The sequence below is a fragment of the Canis lupus genome, chromosome 17 (genome assembly GCF_003254725.2).
Source record: "Canis lupus dingo isolate Sandy chromosome 17, ASM325472v2, whole genome shotgun sequence".
NCBI classification, from domain to species: domain Eukaryota; kingdom Metazoa; phylum Chordata; class Mammalia; order Carnivora; family Canidae; genus Canis; species Canis lupus.
This window is the reverse complement of record NC_064259.1, coordinates 15,291,743-15,309,269: the sequence shown is the minus strand read 5'-3', so window position 1 is coordinate 15,309,269 and position 17,527 is coordinate 15,291,743. Positions and strand designations below refer to the sequence as shown.

Below are 17,527 nucleotides of genomic sequence, written 5' to 3'. Positions count from 1 at the left end.
ATCCAAATAGAGGAAAATGAACTTTGACTACTCTTTCACATTCTGTTCATGTTAAATGTTCATGTTAACTGTTCATGCACAGTTATAAATTTTATTCTCAAAGAAATTAAATAATTTGCTTATAGTCATGAAGTTAGTAAAGAACAAAAATCTTGAGCCCACGTCTATCTTGCTTATTCTAGGATATCACATTGCATTCTCAGAGAATGCTTTTCTTTCTGTGTAATATCTATCTGAATAAATAAAGGGTCTTATTCTCTAAGATTAGAGTTTTTTCAACTTTTAATAAAACTGTGGTAAAATACAACTTAGCCTATTGTGAGTTGGTGGGGAATGTGAGTTTGAATGTCGATATATTGACTCCTTTATGGCTTTTTGCTTGCTAACAATTGACCTTTAATCCAAGTTAAATAATTTTTACTCTAGTAGCCTAATAAATATTTTATTACTAATTTCTAAATTAAAACTGATGAAATGTGGTCATCTTTATATGACATTTTAAACAGAATAGGAATAAGCTTAATTTATACTGAGACTAATCCATTACTATTTTATGTTTATCTTTTGTGGGTAGTTTTCACCTCCATTTTAGGATTTTTGTATCTGGTCAGAGTTTTACATATTAATTCATTCAGCCAATAAGGACTGCTTGACTAGAGATACTATGTTACAGAAAAAGACACCATCCCTACCCACTATAATGGAGTTTGTAGTGTTGTGTTGAATGTAGACATATATGTCAGCAGTTAAAATGTAAAGATTGTAGTGCTCTTTCCTTATTGCACTTTAATTCCATTTTATATAAACATAATCTGTCCATTAGAATTATCATCTTAATTCCTTAATGATTTTTTTTGGTACCAGATTTACCACAGACTGGATTTATATTAGAGTTATTCTTGGGTTTATTTTAGATTAGAAGCAAGAAAGCTGAAACCTTTCTCCACAGCTCTAAAGATTAGATCTCAGCAGAAGTTTGGATAATTGATAATGAGGATTTTATTTATGAATCTATTGTACACTAGCTACTTTCTTGTTTCAAAAATCAGTTTACATTATACATGGATTTCTAAAAGCATTATTTGGCAGTTCCAGTCAGTGTGTTTTCTGATCAGTTTGTTAGAACCATACTCTTCAGAATACTGCACTTTGAAAAGTTTTATGACAGTCAACTGTGGAATTTTGTGTGTATGTGTTTTGTGGGGTTTTTGTTTTTTTTGTGTGTGGGGTTTTTTGTTTTTGGTTTTTTGGGTTGTCATTTTGGTTTTTGAAATTGAGTTTAGGTTTAGGTTTTTCTGGGTTAAACGTATCTTTCACAGTACCTTCTCGGTTCAACCCTCTTCCCACCACTTTAACAACCTCAACAAGAGAGAAAAATCAGTGTGCCTCTAATGTTTGTCTAGGATCAAAATTTTTCTCCCTAATATTCATAATTCAAGAAGCAAACCTTAAGATTGCATAAATCCACTGAGTAATCATGTTTTAAAGAGAAAAATCCCAGCTCCTATAGTTTTCATTTACTCCAGCCACTCAGGGCAGCTGGCCATGAAATCGCAGCAGGAATATTTTAAAAGAAATGAGAAAAAAAAAAAAGAAATGCAGATCTTGTATTATATCCTGATGGTTTCTTAACTGTCACCAAAAGCATTTACCCAAGCCAGGAATTGAGGTCAGATCTGAAAGGGTAGTTGAGATGTCAGGGAGATATTTTTGCCCATGTGTTCATATCGGGCAGTCATTGAAGTTCACCCCACTACTTAGAATTTTGGGGGCATAGGCAGTTTTTAAAGTGTCCTTATTTTCAACAGAGAGGCCGTTAGTTTTCACTAGGATTTTGGGGGCATAGGCAATTTTTAAAGTGTCCTTATTTTCAACAGTTAGAGTCAGTTAGTTTTCACTAAAGATTAAGCCTTAAGCAGTTTTTGAAACCAAACAAAACTAGCTTTTTTTGTTGGAATAATGGAAATCGGCTAAGTGAGTTAATCATAGAAATGATGTAATACTAGTCTGAAGATTGGTTCATATATTAAAAAGTAAAATCTTTTTAAATGCTTTTTGATGAATGAGGGAAGATTTTCAAATATGTTTTGTTGTGATGGTCTCCCTCTTTGTATTTTTAGAAAGTTTACACCTAACTACAGGCTAAAAGGTAAGGTTATTTAAGTGCTTTTACAAAACAATTTCTACTGAAATGGAAACAACAGATCTTTATTTTGGTTTGCAGTTTGCATCTAATGTTTGCTTTACATGTTGTCATAAGATGTACAACTTTAAGATAGCACACCAGACATTTATGCTTTTTATATTAACCTATTAAAAATGATTTGAAAGGATTATGCTTTTAACTAGAATCACCTGGACTTTGGGGGCACCTGGGTGGCTCAGTTGAGCATCTTACTCTTGGTTTTGGCTCAGCTTATGATCTCAGGGTTGTGGGATCGAACTCTGAGTCAGACTCTGTTCTCAGCAGGGTATCTGCTGGATATTCTCTCCCTCTCCCCTGCTCACTGACTTATTCTCTCTCAAAAATAAATAAAATAAATCACATTGGCTTTTAAACTCCCTGAAACTTCGGTCTTTTTCCAGTAAAATGTTTGTGTCTTTTATATGGCAAACATATAGTTAATAATGATTTAAAAATATTATATGTAATTTATTCCCCATGTAACCTCAAGCGTATCCCAGATTTAAGAACATCATATGCCATTAAATGTTCTTCATGAGGTAAAGTGCAGTATAACTAAAAGGTTTAAGTGAATTGTGGAGATGTAAGGGTTTTAGAAAAACCTCAATCTAATTATTATTTATTCATTCTTGAGTTAAAGTATTTAGCTTCTCCAAGTCTGTTGTATCACAAGTAAAATGGAGATAATTTCCTTGTCCCATAGGGTTCTTAAGAAGATAGCATATGTATTAGTTTTCTAGGACTGCTTTAGCGAACTACTACAGCTAGGTGGCTTAAAACAAATTTATTGTCTCACACTTCTGAAATGTAGAAGTCAAATCATGGTGATGTCAGGGCCATGTCCTTTTGAAGACCAAAGAAGCAGCAGTCCTTCCTTGCCTCTTCCTAGCTTCTGCTTCTGGTGGTTGCTGGCAATCCTTGGCATTCCTTGGCTTGTTAGATGCATCAGTCTTATTTCCACCTACCTCAATATGTGACATTCTCCCTGTGTGTCTCTGTCCTAATTTTCCTCCTCTTAGGAGGACACCAATCATTGGATAGGAGCCCAACTTAATCCATTATAACTTCATTTTAACTTGGTTACATTTGCCAAGACCTTATTTCCAAATAAAATCAAATTCACAGGTGCCAGAAATTAAGAATTGAACATAGTTTTTTGAGAGACTCAGTTCAACCCAGTGTAGTCTGCCTTCTGGTTCCCCTAAATTCATGTTTGGCCCACATGCAGAATATATTCACCCAAAAGAGTCAGAACCCATCCTCCCATCAACCCAAAGTCTAAAAATCTCATCTAAATAACTCAGAAAATGGGCACATGGGTGGCTCAGTTGGTTAAGCACCTGCCTTTGGCTCAGTTCATGATCTGAGGGTCCTGGGATCAAGCCCCATGATGGGCTCCCTCCTCGGTAGGGAGTCTGTCTTCCTCCCTCTGCCCCTTCCTCACTTGCACTCTTTCAAAGAAATAAATAAAATGCTTAAAAAATAAATAACTCAGAAAAGTCCAGATCTCATCTTCTCTGTCAGACACTGAATGTGGATCAACCTTGGACAAAATTCTTCTCTGTGGACCTATGAAGCCTACAAAACAAGTTATCTGCTTCTAAAATACAGTAGTGGGACAGGCATAGGGAAGACATTCCTGTTGCCAAAGGGAGAGATTGGAAAGAATGAAGGGATTACCAGTCTCCAGCAAGTCTGAAAGTCAGCAGGACAAATCCTACTTTGACAAGACCTGAGAATAATCATTTGTGACTTAGATGCTCTGCTACTGCCCCACCTTTCTAGCTCTGCATCTGTGGCTCTGCTCTCAAAGTCATTTTTTGAAAAGATTTTATTTATTCATTCATGAGAGACAGAAAGAGAGGCATAGGCAGAGGGAGAAGCAGGCTTCCTGCCCAGTGGGAGTCCAATGGGGGACTCGATCCCAGAACCCTGGGATCATGCCCTGACCCAAAGACAGATGCTCAACCGCTGAGCCACCCAGGTGTCCCAACTCAGAGTCATTTTTCATTTTGTTCCATCTCTGACCTTCTCAGGCCAGGCTGACAGTGTTTCTATCCATAGGAAATTCTCAAAAATATTGTTGATCTCCCATAATGTCAAGGGACTGTCCAGCCATGCCCATTGGCTCTGTGTCCTTAGCATTCTATCTGGATAAACCAAGATTTTTCCAGATCATCAAGTGCTGATTTTCTTTTGCTTAGCAATTCCTTCTTGAAATTATCTTTTTCTCTTATTTTATCATAAGCAATTAGGAGAAACCAGACCATACCTTTAACACATTGCTTGGAAATCTTAGCTAAAATATCCATATCAGTTCTCTTTTCTGCCCAGTATAACACACTTCAGTCTAGTTTCCCCATTTTCAATAACCTGTTTCTCATTTTCTCTTAACTTTCACTTAAAGCATCTTTAGCATTCATATTTCTACCAGCATTCATGACAAACATATATTCTCTAAGACGGTAGCAGTTTTGGTAAGTGTTCTTCACATCTGAGCCCTTATCAGAATTGCTTTTAATATCTGTATTTCTGCCAAACCTTTCTTCAGGGTAGTTAAGCCTTTTTGTTAAGCACCTCCCAAATCCAAATTCACTTCATTATTAGGCTTTTTTTCTGGTAGCACTTTAGTCTGAGTACCAAAATCTGTGTTAGTTTGGTGGGGACGTTACGTCAGATTACCCGAGCTGAATGACTTAAAATGGCAAACTTTAGGGGAGGCACAGTTTCAACACAGTATAGCATTTTATGCAAAGTTCATGTTCTGAATGTCCAAAAAAGAGTGCTCAATAAATGGTTCTTGCCTTTTGTGTTTTTTTTGTGTGTGTGTGTGTTTTTAATTTTTTTTTTAAGATTTTATTTATTTATTCATGAGAGACACACAGAGAGAGGCAGAGACATAGGCAGAGGGAGAAGCAGGCTCCATGCAGGGAGTCCAATGTGGGACTCGATCCTGGGTCTCCAGGATCACGCCCTAGGATGCAAACGGCACTAAACCGCTGCGCCACCGGGGCTGCCCTGGTCCTTGCTTTTTGAATGGATCCTCATGGACCATCAGGATCTAGCACATAGTATCAGTTATCAATATTAAGTCGTTAAATGGACTTTCTAAAGTAGGTAAAAGGAACTGATGATGTTGAACACAAACTTTATTTAAATGAGATGCCAGAACTCAGGTCAAAGATCTGATCAATGTTGTCCTTTGACAAATCATAGCTTTTGAAGTTAGGAAAGTGTAACTGATGTCTCAAAGTGATTCATGTACATATTGAGAAGCACTAATTTGAAGTCATTTTTCCTACCAAAGTCCAACAGTGTGCAGATAAATCAAGAAGTCAGATTACCCATGTTTGTTACTGTCTACTCTAGATGTTCCATATACTTATTTTAAAAAGTGATCAGAGAAAAAATACTGAACTAAAAATACTACGTTGACCTGTTTATGGTATAGAAGTAACTAAAATTAATGTCATAAAATAAAATAGACTGTCCCCATTTTCGACATTTTTCAGCCACCCCTTATCATCGATTCTTTACCTGCTCCAACTAATTGGTTATCTTTGGTTATCCCCTTACCATTTCTTAAGCTTTTTAGAGCCTTATCTTCTGAAACAGGCTCTGTCTCGTAGCTTATATATAGTTGTACCCTTTTCAGGACCCAAAATTACTAGGATTACCCATTTTTATTTGAAATTAGTAGTTGACAGCCTGCTATAAAATGAACCCTTGAATTATCTTGGATTTTAATTCATTAGCCTCCAGACTCTTCTATCAGAATATAATCTTCAGATTTTTTTTTTTAAATAAAAAGTATCCACTGATTGTAATTCAGTATGTTTTGAGTGAGGCTCAGAAATCTATATTTTTAAAAGAATACACAGGTCTGCTAAGTTGAGCTGCTATTACAAGTCCTCAGGGGGTAGAAGATAATGAAAAGACTAGTTAGATTTATTTATTTTGTGGTTTCTGTTACACTTTTTTCTTCGCCCATGATTTTCTCTGTATTTTATAATTTTTAGCTTTTGATTAATAGTAGGAAGGATTCTTTTTTTTTTTTTTTAAAGATTTTATTTATTCATAGAGAGAGAGAGGCAGAGGCAGAGACACAGGCAGAGGGAGAAGCAGGCTCCCTGCAGGGAGCCTGACGTGGGACTTGATCCAGGGTCTCCAGAACCACACCCTGGGCTGCAGGCAGCGCCAAACCGCTGTGCCACCGGGGCTGCCCAGTAGGAAGGATTCTAAAATGGCAGACTTCTCAAGGAAATTAATGAAAACTTATCAAATCATGTTCTTCTAAGATAATTGTAAGATGTTTGCCTTCACTCAGTTGTTAACGAATAAACTTGAAAACTCCTTCTGTAAATAGCATGTAAGGGGCAGCACACTGTTGTGTTTTAAGCTGTAGCCAAGGGTCCTGGCTTATTAGCTACATATCACATTTGGGCCCTAATGACTTCATCTGTGAAATTATCGTACAAATCTCCATGTCCAGTAACATCTAAGTAGTGATTAAGGAGTGGTAAATGATAAGGGGAGGTGTCCGTGATGATTACTGAAGGACTATTCTCCCTTTTCACACACTTGGTACAGAAACACATCTGCTTGTAGACTACCACTAGCAATGAAATGAATATAGATAGCCTGTATGTTTTTAATTTTGGAATAATTTCAGACTTTGGGGAAGTTGTAATACTAATATAAAAGCATTCCAGCATTCCCTTTACCCACATTTTCCAAATGTTATTTTTTCCTCATTAGCTTTATCATTCTTTTTCTCTCTTCTCTCCTCTGCATATTCCTTTCCTCTCACATCTAGTTTTTTTTTCCTTGATACTTTGGAAAAGAAGCTGCAGACATTGTCCATAAATCTATCAATATGTTTTCTGAAAATAAAGACATTCTTTTATGTTATCACAATTATCAAAGTCAGGATATTAACAATGATTTAGTACCACAATCAAATCACCCAACTTCACTGAAACTTTTCCAGAAGGGGTAGGGAGAGAGTGAGGACTGGGAGGGAGATTGATTAGGAGCCTCACACATGACACTCGTTTGTCATGGTTCTTTAATCTTGCACTATTTCTCAGTCTTTTATGACTTTAACATTTTAAAATATAGGCCAGTTTTGTAAAATGTCCCTCAATTCCAGAATAGGTTTTAGATGGCTTGCTTTCATTGTTTAGTAACCACATTTTAAAATGTGTAATATATTATGAATTGGGTTTTAAATACTTAATTTGTAAAGAAAGGCATCCTGCCCTGAGTGAATTTTTTTTCCATTTTGTAAATGCAAATACTAATTAGACTTCCAGAACTGAAATTCTGAGGTTTTTAAAACTGAAGGCAGTTTAAGTTAGGGAGTTAAGTTGGTGTTAGGGAGCTGATAGAATATAATCAAAGAATAGACATGGGAGACATTTCTGTTGAATATTAGAAGTACCAAATAAAATTGGCATAGTCATTCTTGGGGATAAATATGTATTTTGAATTTGGTGTTAAAAATCTTCAGTTCATTAAGGGTAACAAGGTGTAGGATTGGGCCTTATGTTTGAGGTAAGTTACCATAAGTAATGGTGCAAAGATAACAAGAGAAGGAGAAGTGAATAATTAAACTAGGATTCTACTAGGAAATTTGTGTGTGAAGTAGGTTCAGAATAATGACTTGAAAATTAGACTGAAGAATTTAGAGGATATACTTTAGCAGGATGCTTTACTGTAAAGTGACATCATCAAAGTAGCCTTTGAATGGAACATTATAATTGTTCTTTGTAAAAACACATAGGAATAATAAGCAGAGCACCCCTACCCTATGAAAAGATTAAAGAATTGTTAAAGGTTCTAATGGGCTAGTGAACAGTTTATGGCACTATATATATTCATGGAACTGTATAAATAGAAATAATAGATGCTAGAGGGTTAAGAGTATTGGGGAAATCAAGACAGTATTAAAACACTGAATTTTTTCCACTTTTTAGATTACACACTTTTAAGAAAGAGTACAGAACTGGACCTTGGGCAGTTAATGTTACACAAGATTGTCATGAATATTAGTGTGTACTCACGTTCTGTCAGACATTGTTTTAGGTATCAGGTATCTAGTATATAGGTGAATGTAATTTTATGGCACTTAACATTGGAAAGAGGACTGGAAAGTCATATATGAATTATGTGTAATCTGGATGGTGGGAAATTTAACAAAGAAAGGCTAGGGCAGTGGGGACTAAAAGTAAAAGGAATGTTCTAACTCAATTCACTCTCCAGGATTATAACTGTCTTACTGCTCTTTGTCCCTATAACTCTTTTTGCCTTTATAAATGCCTCTGTATAACTTTGCAACTTCGCACTGACAGTGTGTCCTAGGCATCATCTCTGCCTTGTGGTTTGGATTGTATATATATATGTAGCATTACTTTACATAGAGATGGTATACAAAGGCAATAAAGCTGATGGTAGATTCTGTTTATCTGAGCTACTAAATCTGTGCTTTATGGTTTTCAACACATTTTTCTTTTTTAAAAGGACACTGTCAAGTACTTTTAAATGGTTATTTGTGATAACAATTTCCTGCTTGTATTTTTTGTTTCTATTGACTGCCCTTTAATTTTCTTGTTTGGAATGGAATAGAAGTTAAAGAGAGGCTTTTTATTTTGTCTCAAATGATCAAGATTAAAGTTCCAGGAAAAATAAATGTGTATTTCTGTTTCTTTATTAGTAAAATAATGTTTTATGGAGAGTATTCCTTTACATTTTTAAAACATTTTAAAATAAGATGTAATTTTGATTTATTAGTTTTTGGGATTTTTTTTAACTTCAGAAATTAATCAGTATGTTATAACTTCTTTAAGAAATGGTTTTTTGGGGCTCCTGCCTCAGTCCATAGAGCATGCAACTCTTGATTTCAGGGTTATGAGTGCAAGCACCACCTTGTACATACAATCTACTTTAAAAAAAAAAAAAAGATTTTTCTTTGCATAGAGGTATATACGACTTAATGCTTTTTTTTAAAATATAGCCCAAAAAAGGACCGATTTAGCCCATGTTCCATTAACACTGCAAGTCAATTTCAGCCCAACTCTATTTCAGTGGCTTAAAATCTGAGTTAGCCAGCTATTTGTAACCTTGTTAATAAACTGGAAATTTTGTTGGTGGTTTCAGTATTCTGTTATTGATACTAGTATGTACGAAATTACTTGCTATAATTATGTTTTATACTAAGCTTCCAAGAACAAATAAAAGTTTCGTGTATGGCGTTACATGTTAATAATTACGATTTAAACTAAACTGCCAAGAACAAATACAGGTTTATTTTTCTCCTGTTTTCCAGTCTTTTCCCCCCGAATCCTATAGCTGCACACATTAAGTAAACGTGTGAGATTTCTCCTCCAATTTTAATTTCCTATTATAACATATAGGAGTTAGTGGTTAGTGAAATGAATATTTATTTTTTGATTGAAATTTTAGTTTTAAATAACTCTTATTTGAGGAATGGCCTTGTCAAAAATATTTACTGACCACAGCTGCTTTGTTGTAGGAGGCCTGACAAATGGTAGTGGTCGATATATCTCTGCAGCACCTGGAGCAGAAGCAAAATACCGAAGTGCTTCAAGCACTTCCAGTCTGTTCAGCTCCAGCAGCCAGCTCTTTCCTCCTTCTCGGCTTCGGTATAATAGGTCTGATATTATGCCTTCTGGCCGAAGTAGATTATTGGAAGATTTCAGGAACAACCGTTTTCCAAACCTTCAACTTAGAGACCTGATTGGACACATAGTTGAGTTTTCTCAAGACCAGCATGGTTCTAGGTAGGTGATTATGGTTTATGATTACTCTGCACTGTATTTTTGCTTTGAAAATTGCTGCCTTTTAAGAGGCTACATTTTTCTTGACTAGGATTAATCTTTATAAAAGTTACAAGTTTTTAAAAAAAATACATACTTAATAGGGATTAGTAATTTTGGATAAGTGATAAAAATGCAGGTTCTTAAATTATTTTTGGTTTCCGTAATGAAAATAGAGGAATGCCTTTTATTGAATAATATTTATTACATTGACTCACTTTTGATTAAAATAATGCTCTAATTTACATTTGTCAACTTAAGTGTCCCCGATGTATAGACTTTATCAAAACAAAGTTAAAAAGAAAGTTAAATGGTTTTTGCGTTCCTTTATAAATTAGTATTTGATGTGATGTGGCCTAAGTTGAAACATTTCACTTTTGTTTTAGAAAAAATTGGCAATTTTATACATTAAACATAATATATGTACATGTGAGTTGGTGTTCTCAAGATAGAGCACAAAAAGGAAAAAGTTGAATTGTAACACATTTATTAAATTTGTATGGTTTTTTCTTTTTATAGTTTTATTGTATCTCCCTGTGGTTGAACATTCCTCTTTTTTTAAAATATTTTATTTATTATTCATGAGAGAGAGAGATAGGCAGAGACACAGGCAGAGGGAAAAGCAGGCCCTGGGCTGAAGGTGGTGCTAAACCGCTGAGCCACCCAGGCTGCCCTGAGCATTCCTTAAGAGTAGCAAAACAACCTTGTATCACTCACAATGGGTAAGAATTTATTTGTAAGGGTTTCTTTTATTTTCTAAACTTAGATAGTAATATTATAAGAAAGCATGTGAATAGGCAATAAAATCTAATTTTTCTTCCTTGATTTATAATGCAACCAGAAATAACTATTAAACTTCCCTATGTCCAGACATTTTGCCTAACTGGTAGTTACTTTAAATTAAGATGTTATAAAGGAAAAAAGTAATGTAAGGAAAAGCTTCCTAACTTTGGTCTTTTTTTTTTTCCTTTAAATTGGCGGTTCACAGTAGTAAATGTGTTAGTACTATTTTTGGAAATAATTCTATGTGTATATATATGGGGATGTGTAATACTCAAGTCAGATTTTACAGAAGCTTGTTTTCAATGTGCTGTTATGGCATGTAAAATTTTTTCTACCTAGATTCATACAACAAAAACTAGAGAGAGCTACTCCAGCTGAGCGACAGATGGTATTTAATGAAATTCTACAAGCAGCATATCAATTAATGACAGATGTGTTTGGAAACTATGTTATACAGAAATTTTTTGAGGTAAGCACGTATACATGTTTGTATATCCATCTATATGCTTAATGCTTAGAAAAGTTCAGAAAGTTGGGTAAGAGTCCTTTTCATATAAAACGTATACTAGCTTGGGAGAAAATATTTGCAAATTTACATAGCTGATTTTATATCCAGAATATATAAAGAACTCTTAAAACTCAACAACAGAAAGACAACTCAATTAAAAAATGAATAGGAGGTGTCCTTGGCTGGCTCAGTTGAAGTGTGCCATTCTTGATCTCAAAGTTGTGGGTCCGAGCCGCACATTGGGTGCAGAGATTACTTAAAAAGAATTTTTTAAAAGGAAAATGAACAGAGGACTTGAATAGACGTTTCTCCCTAGAAGATATACAAATAGCCAATAAGCACATGAAAAGTTCAACACTTAATCCACTCTTATATATACCTAAAATAATTGAAAATAGGAACTCAAACACCAGTGTTTGTTTCAGCATTATTCATAGTAGCCAAAAGATAGAAACAGCCCAGATGTCCAACAGATGAATGGATAAAATCTGATACATGCATATGATAGAATATTATTCAGCTCTAAGAAGGAATAGATGAAGCTAAGTGAAATAAGCCAGTTGTAAAAGGACATGGAGTTTCACTTACATGAAATACCTACACTAGGCAAATTGATAGGGACATAAAATAGATTGGGGCTTACTAGGTGCTGGGGGAAGTAGGGAGTTACTGCTTAATGCATACAGTGTGTTTGAGGCAACAGAAGATTTAGAAACAGTTTGTAGTGATGATTGCACAACATTGTGAATATAATTAAAACCACTCATTCTCAGGGATCCCTGGGTGGCTCAGCGGTTTAGTGCCTGCCTTCAGCCCAGGATGTGATCCTGGAGTCCCAGGATCGAGTTCCATATCAGGCTGCCTGCATGGAGTCTGCTTCTCCTTCTGCCTATGTCTCTGCCTCTCTCTCTCTCTCTCTCTCTCTCTCTCTCTCTGTGTGTGTGTGTGTGTGTGTGTGTGTCTCTCTCATGAATAAATAAAAAATAGTATAAATGCTGGTTATTTAAGTATATATATTTAAGTGCTGATCCTCACACTTAAAATGGTGAAAATGACATTTTATACTATATATTTTATCACAAAAATAGTTTTAAAATATATGGGCCTACTTTAAATGAGAAGTTTAATATTAATCTGATTAATATTTGAAAATATAAAGCAGGGCAGCCCCGGTGGCACAGCGATTTAGCACCACCTGCAGCCCGGGGCGTGTTCCTGGAGACCCGGGATCGAGTCCCACATGGAGCTCCCTGCATGGGGCCTGCTTCTCCCTCTGCCTGTGTCTCTCTCTACCTCCCTCTAGCTCGCTCTGTGTCTCTCATGAATAAATAAAAAATAAAAATCTTTAAATTAAAAAAATATATATATAAAGCATTGGGAGTATGTTGTAGGTGAAGAAATTAGTAATAGTATAGTCTTTTTGGATTTGTTAGGTGTCATGTATTTTGTGATTTAGTTAATTCTCAGCTTATAACTAAGTATCTGTGTTTTAGTTTGACTTAAGATTCCTGCAGTTACCTCAGAATATAGTTGAGAATTACCTGAATGTATGGCTCAGAAGTTAAAAATGAGGAGAATGTGGTTTGTTTAAAATGAAGAGTAAAGATGTTTACTTTAAAAGAATAACAGATGGTTAATGTATTATAACAAGGAGACTTTAGATAGTGAAACGTAACACACACACACACACACACACACACACACACACCCAAAGCAATACAGTTCTTTCACGCAGCTCTGGATCTATCTTAATTAGCTTTTACCTAAATCCTCCTTCCTGTGTGATTACCAAATATGATATTTTAAAAGTAGAATGAATAGGCTGTAAACAGTGGGCTATTCAGGTTTAAGAAGATAATATTGTGATTATTTTTATTAATACTAATTTCTTTTTTATCAGTTTGGGAGTTTGGATCAAAAATTAGCCCTTGCTACTCGTATTCGTGGTCATGTTCTGCCTTTAGCCTTGCAGATGTATGGCTGCCGTGTTATTCAGAAAGCATTAGAGTCTATTTCGTCTGACCAGCAGGTAATTGTAAGTTAAGACAAAATTTTTGTATTTTATTCAGTTTTTAAATTATTACTTTATTATCTTATATCTTGGACTGAAACGTTAAATATTTCTAAAATTAAAATACTTTAAGAAATCTGTCCCAAACAGTACCTTATTATACAGTAGATCTTTGATCTATCCTCTTCATTTCTTCAACATTTTTTCATCTTTAAATGAAGATAGCTGAGTACCTATTTTGTTATATGCAGTGCTAGATGATGGGTATTTTTGCTACACTTGCTTATTTGATTTTCTGTAATATCAGGAATACCTTTTAATTTTTCCAAAGTGTATCTGGATTGTACTTAAACATTTCTATCATAAGAATAAAAATAGGGACACCTGGGTGGCTCAGCGGTTTAGCACCTGCTTTGGCCCAGGGCGTGATCCCGGAGTCCTGGGATCGAGTCCCACATCGGGCTCTCTGTATGGAGCCTGCTTCTCCCTCTTCCTGTGTCTCTGCCTCTCTCTCTCTGTGTGTCTCTCATGAATGAATAAATAAAATCTTTTAAAAAAATAAAAATAAGTTTTTTTTGAGTAGAGTGCCCTTTAAGTGTTCCTTTAACTCAGTTCACATAAAAATGTGGAATGCTTCATGAACTTGTGTGTCCTCTGTGTGCAGGGGCCATGCTAATCTTCTTTGTACCATTCCAATTTTAGTATACTGCCAAAGCAAGCACAAGAATAAAAATATTAAAACGTTGCATTCCTATATGCCAGTTAAAAAAGAATATATATATATAACATTTATATATATTTATATATCTTAAAAGTTTCATTCAATAGGAAAAGCAACCTAAGAATTCTAACAAGATTCAGTTTTTTAAGATAAAGAGGAAAGAGAACATATATAAATTAAAGGAATTTAAAAAAAGAAGGAATATATCATATTCTTGAATGGGAAAGTCTATTTAAATTGTTTTAAGTTAAAAAAAGGATTAATGCAATTCCAATCATATGCTCATGTGAATTTTCTTATAACTGATCAGAATAATTTTTAAAATTATTTGAAATAGACAAGAATATTAAGATGAGGATAAATGCCGATCTGCTAGGTTTTTTTTTTTTTTTAGTATTTTTTTTTTAATTTTTATTTATTTATGATAATCACAGAGAGAGAGAGAGAGAGGCAGAGACATAGGCAGAGGGAGAAGCAGGCTCCATGCACTGGGAGCCCGATGTGGGATTCGATCCCGGGTCTCCAGGATCATGCCCTGGGCCAAAGGCAGGCGCCAAACTGCTGCGCCACCCAGGGATCCCCCGATCTGCTAGGTTTTTAAAATATGAAGCATCACTAGTGTGGTTCTTGTAGGAGATTAAGCAGACTTTCAAAATTACATTCATAACCCCAAATAGATACTATTTTATATCTAACTAGCTTATGTATTACAATGAAACTTAGTGTTAAGAAGATAATTAGCTCTTGAAAGGCATTGGTAATTAGTAAATTGTAAAGATTAGCTTTGACTTTCTACCCACATACATTATTATATAATAAAGTAAATTCTAGAATTAAAAACTAATGACATATATGGATATGTGTATATGTATGTGTATGTATTAATCACAGCATTAAAACTTTGTGAGAAAATAGCATACTTCTCTGGAGGAAATCCTGAATTTTAGAATAGTTGAAGATACATCACAATGTAGAAAAGGTCAACAAATTTTGATTATCGTAGATGCTTAAAGAACTGCTCTACCGTAAGTCTCAAGCCAGTCAGTATAGATACTTTAACATATTTTTAAAGAATGAGATCTTGCCATTCTGAGAACATGGATGGGCCTAGAGTGGTTTATACTAAGTGAAGTAAGTCAGGGGAAGGACAAATATCTTTGATTTCACTTACATATGGAATCTGATAAGTAGAACAAAACAAAATTTTAAATGCAGAGAACAAATTTTCATTGCCAGAGGGCCGATGGGTGGCAGGTTGGGGAGGTAATAGGTGGAGGGGATTAAGAGGTATAAACTTTCAGTTATAAAATTTAAGAAGTCACAAAAATGTAAAGTACAGCATTAGGGAAGATAGTAATGTTATAATAACATTTTGTGATGACTTTACATATCTTGGTGAACAGTGTGTAGTGTAATTCTTGGATCGCTATGTTGCACACCTGAAATTAATATAACATTGTATGTCAGTTATACTTCAATAATAAATAAATAATAAAGATATCCTAAATGTCTTTAAAATTTGAAAATAGGATCCCTGGGTGGCGCAGCAGTTTAGCGCCTGCCTTTGGCCCAGGGTGTGATCCTGGAGACCCGGGATCGAATCCCACATCGGGCTCCCGGTGCATGGAGCCTGCTTCTCCCTCTGCCTGTGTCTCTGCCTCTCTCTCTCTCTCTGTGACTATCATAAATCAATAAAAAATTTAAAAAAAATAAAAGTAAAATTTGAAAATATAAATCACTGGGAATAAGCCTTACATGAACCTGTTAATGAATAATGGTATTCTCTGGATTTTTTAGAATATTTTTTCTTATTACTTAGTTTATAGCTAAACATCTGTCTTATATCTTGGCTTAACAGTATTCTACTTATGTCAGTATGTAGTTCAGAGTTTTTTGGGGTGAGAGATACTTTAAATGTGACACCTTTAAACTATGTGCACTCCCATTTCTTCACAAATCTATTTCCTGTTGTACTAATAAGGCACACAGATTATCGTATGGCAAACTATATTACCTGAGGATTAGATGTTTCTTTAATAAATGCTTAAAAAATTTTTTTTAAATGAAGATCGCTAGCTAAAAGAAAATGCAGTTAATAAACCTTAGTGTAATAAATAAGCTTAACCTTATTAGTAAGCAAAGAAACAAATGAAAAGGGTTATTTTTGCTAGTTAAATAAACAAAAATCTAAAATTTCCCAAGAATTCATCCCTGAAGGGACACCGGGGTGGCTCAGTTGGTTAAGTGTCTGACTCTTGAATTCACTCAGGTCATGATCTCAGGGTTGTAAGAACAAGCCCCACATCACTCCCTCTCCTTCTACCCCTCCTCCTACTTGAACACGTTCTAAATAAATAATCTTTTTTTTTTTTTTAAATAACAAATCTTTTAAGAAATTTTTGAAAGGTTATTTTGAGGGAAGGGGCGTGCTAAGTAGAGAAAAAGTGTAGAATTCTGACTTAATTGTATATATTGTTAGCTGAGAAAAATGAGTAGAAGGTGTAAACAGTGAAGAGAGTTGTTTATGGCAAATTTAGCATCACTAGGTTATTTTCAGCAAGTGTCCTTTACATTATAGTTCTGCAAAATGTTTTTATAATTCTATTAGTAGCTTCTGTCGGCAGGGCGGAGGGTAGGCTTTAAACTTTGATATTTAAAAAACTGTAAACAGATTTTTTAGTGTACTTTTACTCTTTTTAATCCTGTATGATGAGGTAATTTTTAAAATCTCATCTTCTCTTTGCAGAGTGAAATGGTAAAAGAGCTAGATGGTCATGTACTCAAATGTGTGAAAGATCAAAATGGAAACCACGTTGTTCAAAAATGTATTGAATGTGTTCAGCCACAGTCACTACAGTTCATCATTGATGCATTCAAAGGACAAGTAAGGATTGATTTTTGGCTTTTAATTAGTTAGCAGGGCATTTTTCTAGAATTTGAGTGTTAACAACATTTTTCATAAGTCACAAGATTAGAATACCCAGTACTGTCATACAAAAATAGGAGACAGTGAATGTGCAGTGATTTCTGCCTCTTTCATAGAATGCATCAATAGCTTCATTTGTTTTGAAGCTGAAAAATTAGAAATATCAGTTTAATTATATTACTTTAGGACCACAAGTCTTATAAGCCCAATAGTGTTTCCCAGATTTTCGAGGAGAAAGAGAGGAAGACTTAAGACCATATAATAAAACAAAATAAATATCGATTAGTAACTAATACATAGTAATTAATTAACAGCTGCTTATTACATTGTGCACTACCCTCACCCTGCAGTGTGTTTGTTTTCATTATTACATGCCTTCCATCTTGGCTTGGTACCTTTCGATCACAATATCTCTTAGCTCCTGGGGCACTTGGGTGGCTCTGTAGGTTAAGTGTCCAATTCTTAGTTTTCAGCTCAGGTCATGATCTCACAGTTGTGGGATGGAGCCCTGCTTGGGGCTATAGCTCAGTGTGAAGTCTGCTTCAGATTCTCTCT

The 17,527-nt window shown here is 34.9% G+C and overlaps 1 protein-coding gene and 1 pseudogene across 15 annotated transcripts in view; one reads left to right on the top strand and one right to left on the bottom strand.

Annotated features, from left to right (window-relative positions):
- PUM2 (pumilio RNA binding family member 2) overlaps nucleotides 1-17,527 on the top strand; it is a 95,669-nt gene that overhangs the window by 71,363 nt on the left and 6,779 nt on the right. For 11 of the 15 annotated variants that reach the window (XM_025454568.3, XM_025454570.3, XM_049096199.1 and 8 more), the window contains 4 exons: nucleotides 9,720-9,987; nucleotides 11,146-11,275; nucleotides 13,215-13,349; nucleotides 16,793-16,930. In XM_025454568.3, coding sequence (XP_025310353.1) covers nucleotides 9,720-9,987; nucleotides 11,146-11,275; nucleotides 13,215-13,349; nucleotides 16,793-16,930 — 671 coding nt within the window. The remainder of the gene's footprint in view (nucleotides 1-9,719; nucleotides 9,988-11,145; nucleotides 11,276-13,214; nucleotides 13,350-16,792; nucleotides 16,931-17,527) is intronic. The other 4 variants (XM_035700414.2, XM_049096198.1, XM_025454576.3 and 1 more) reach the window with 1 other exon arrangement.
- LOC112665175 (U6 spliceosomal RNA) lies at nucleotides 13,945-14,042 on the bottom strand (annotated as a pseudogene).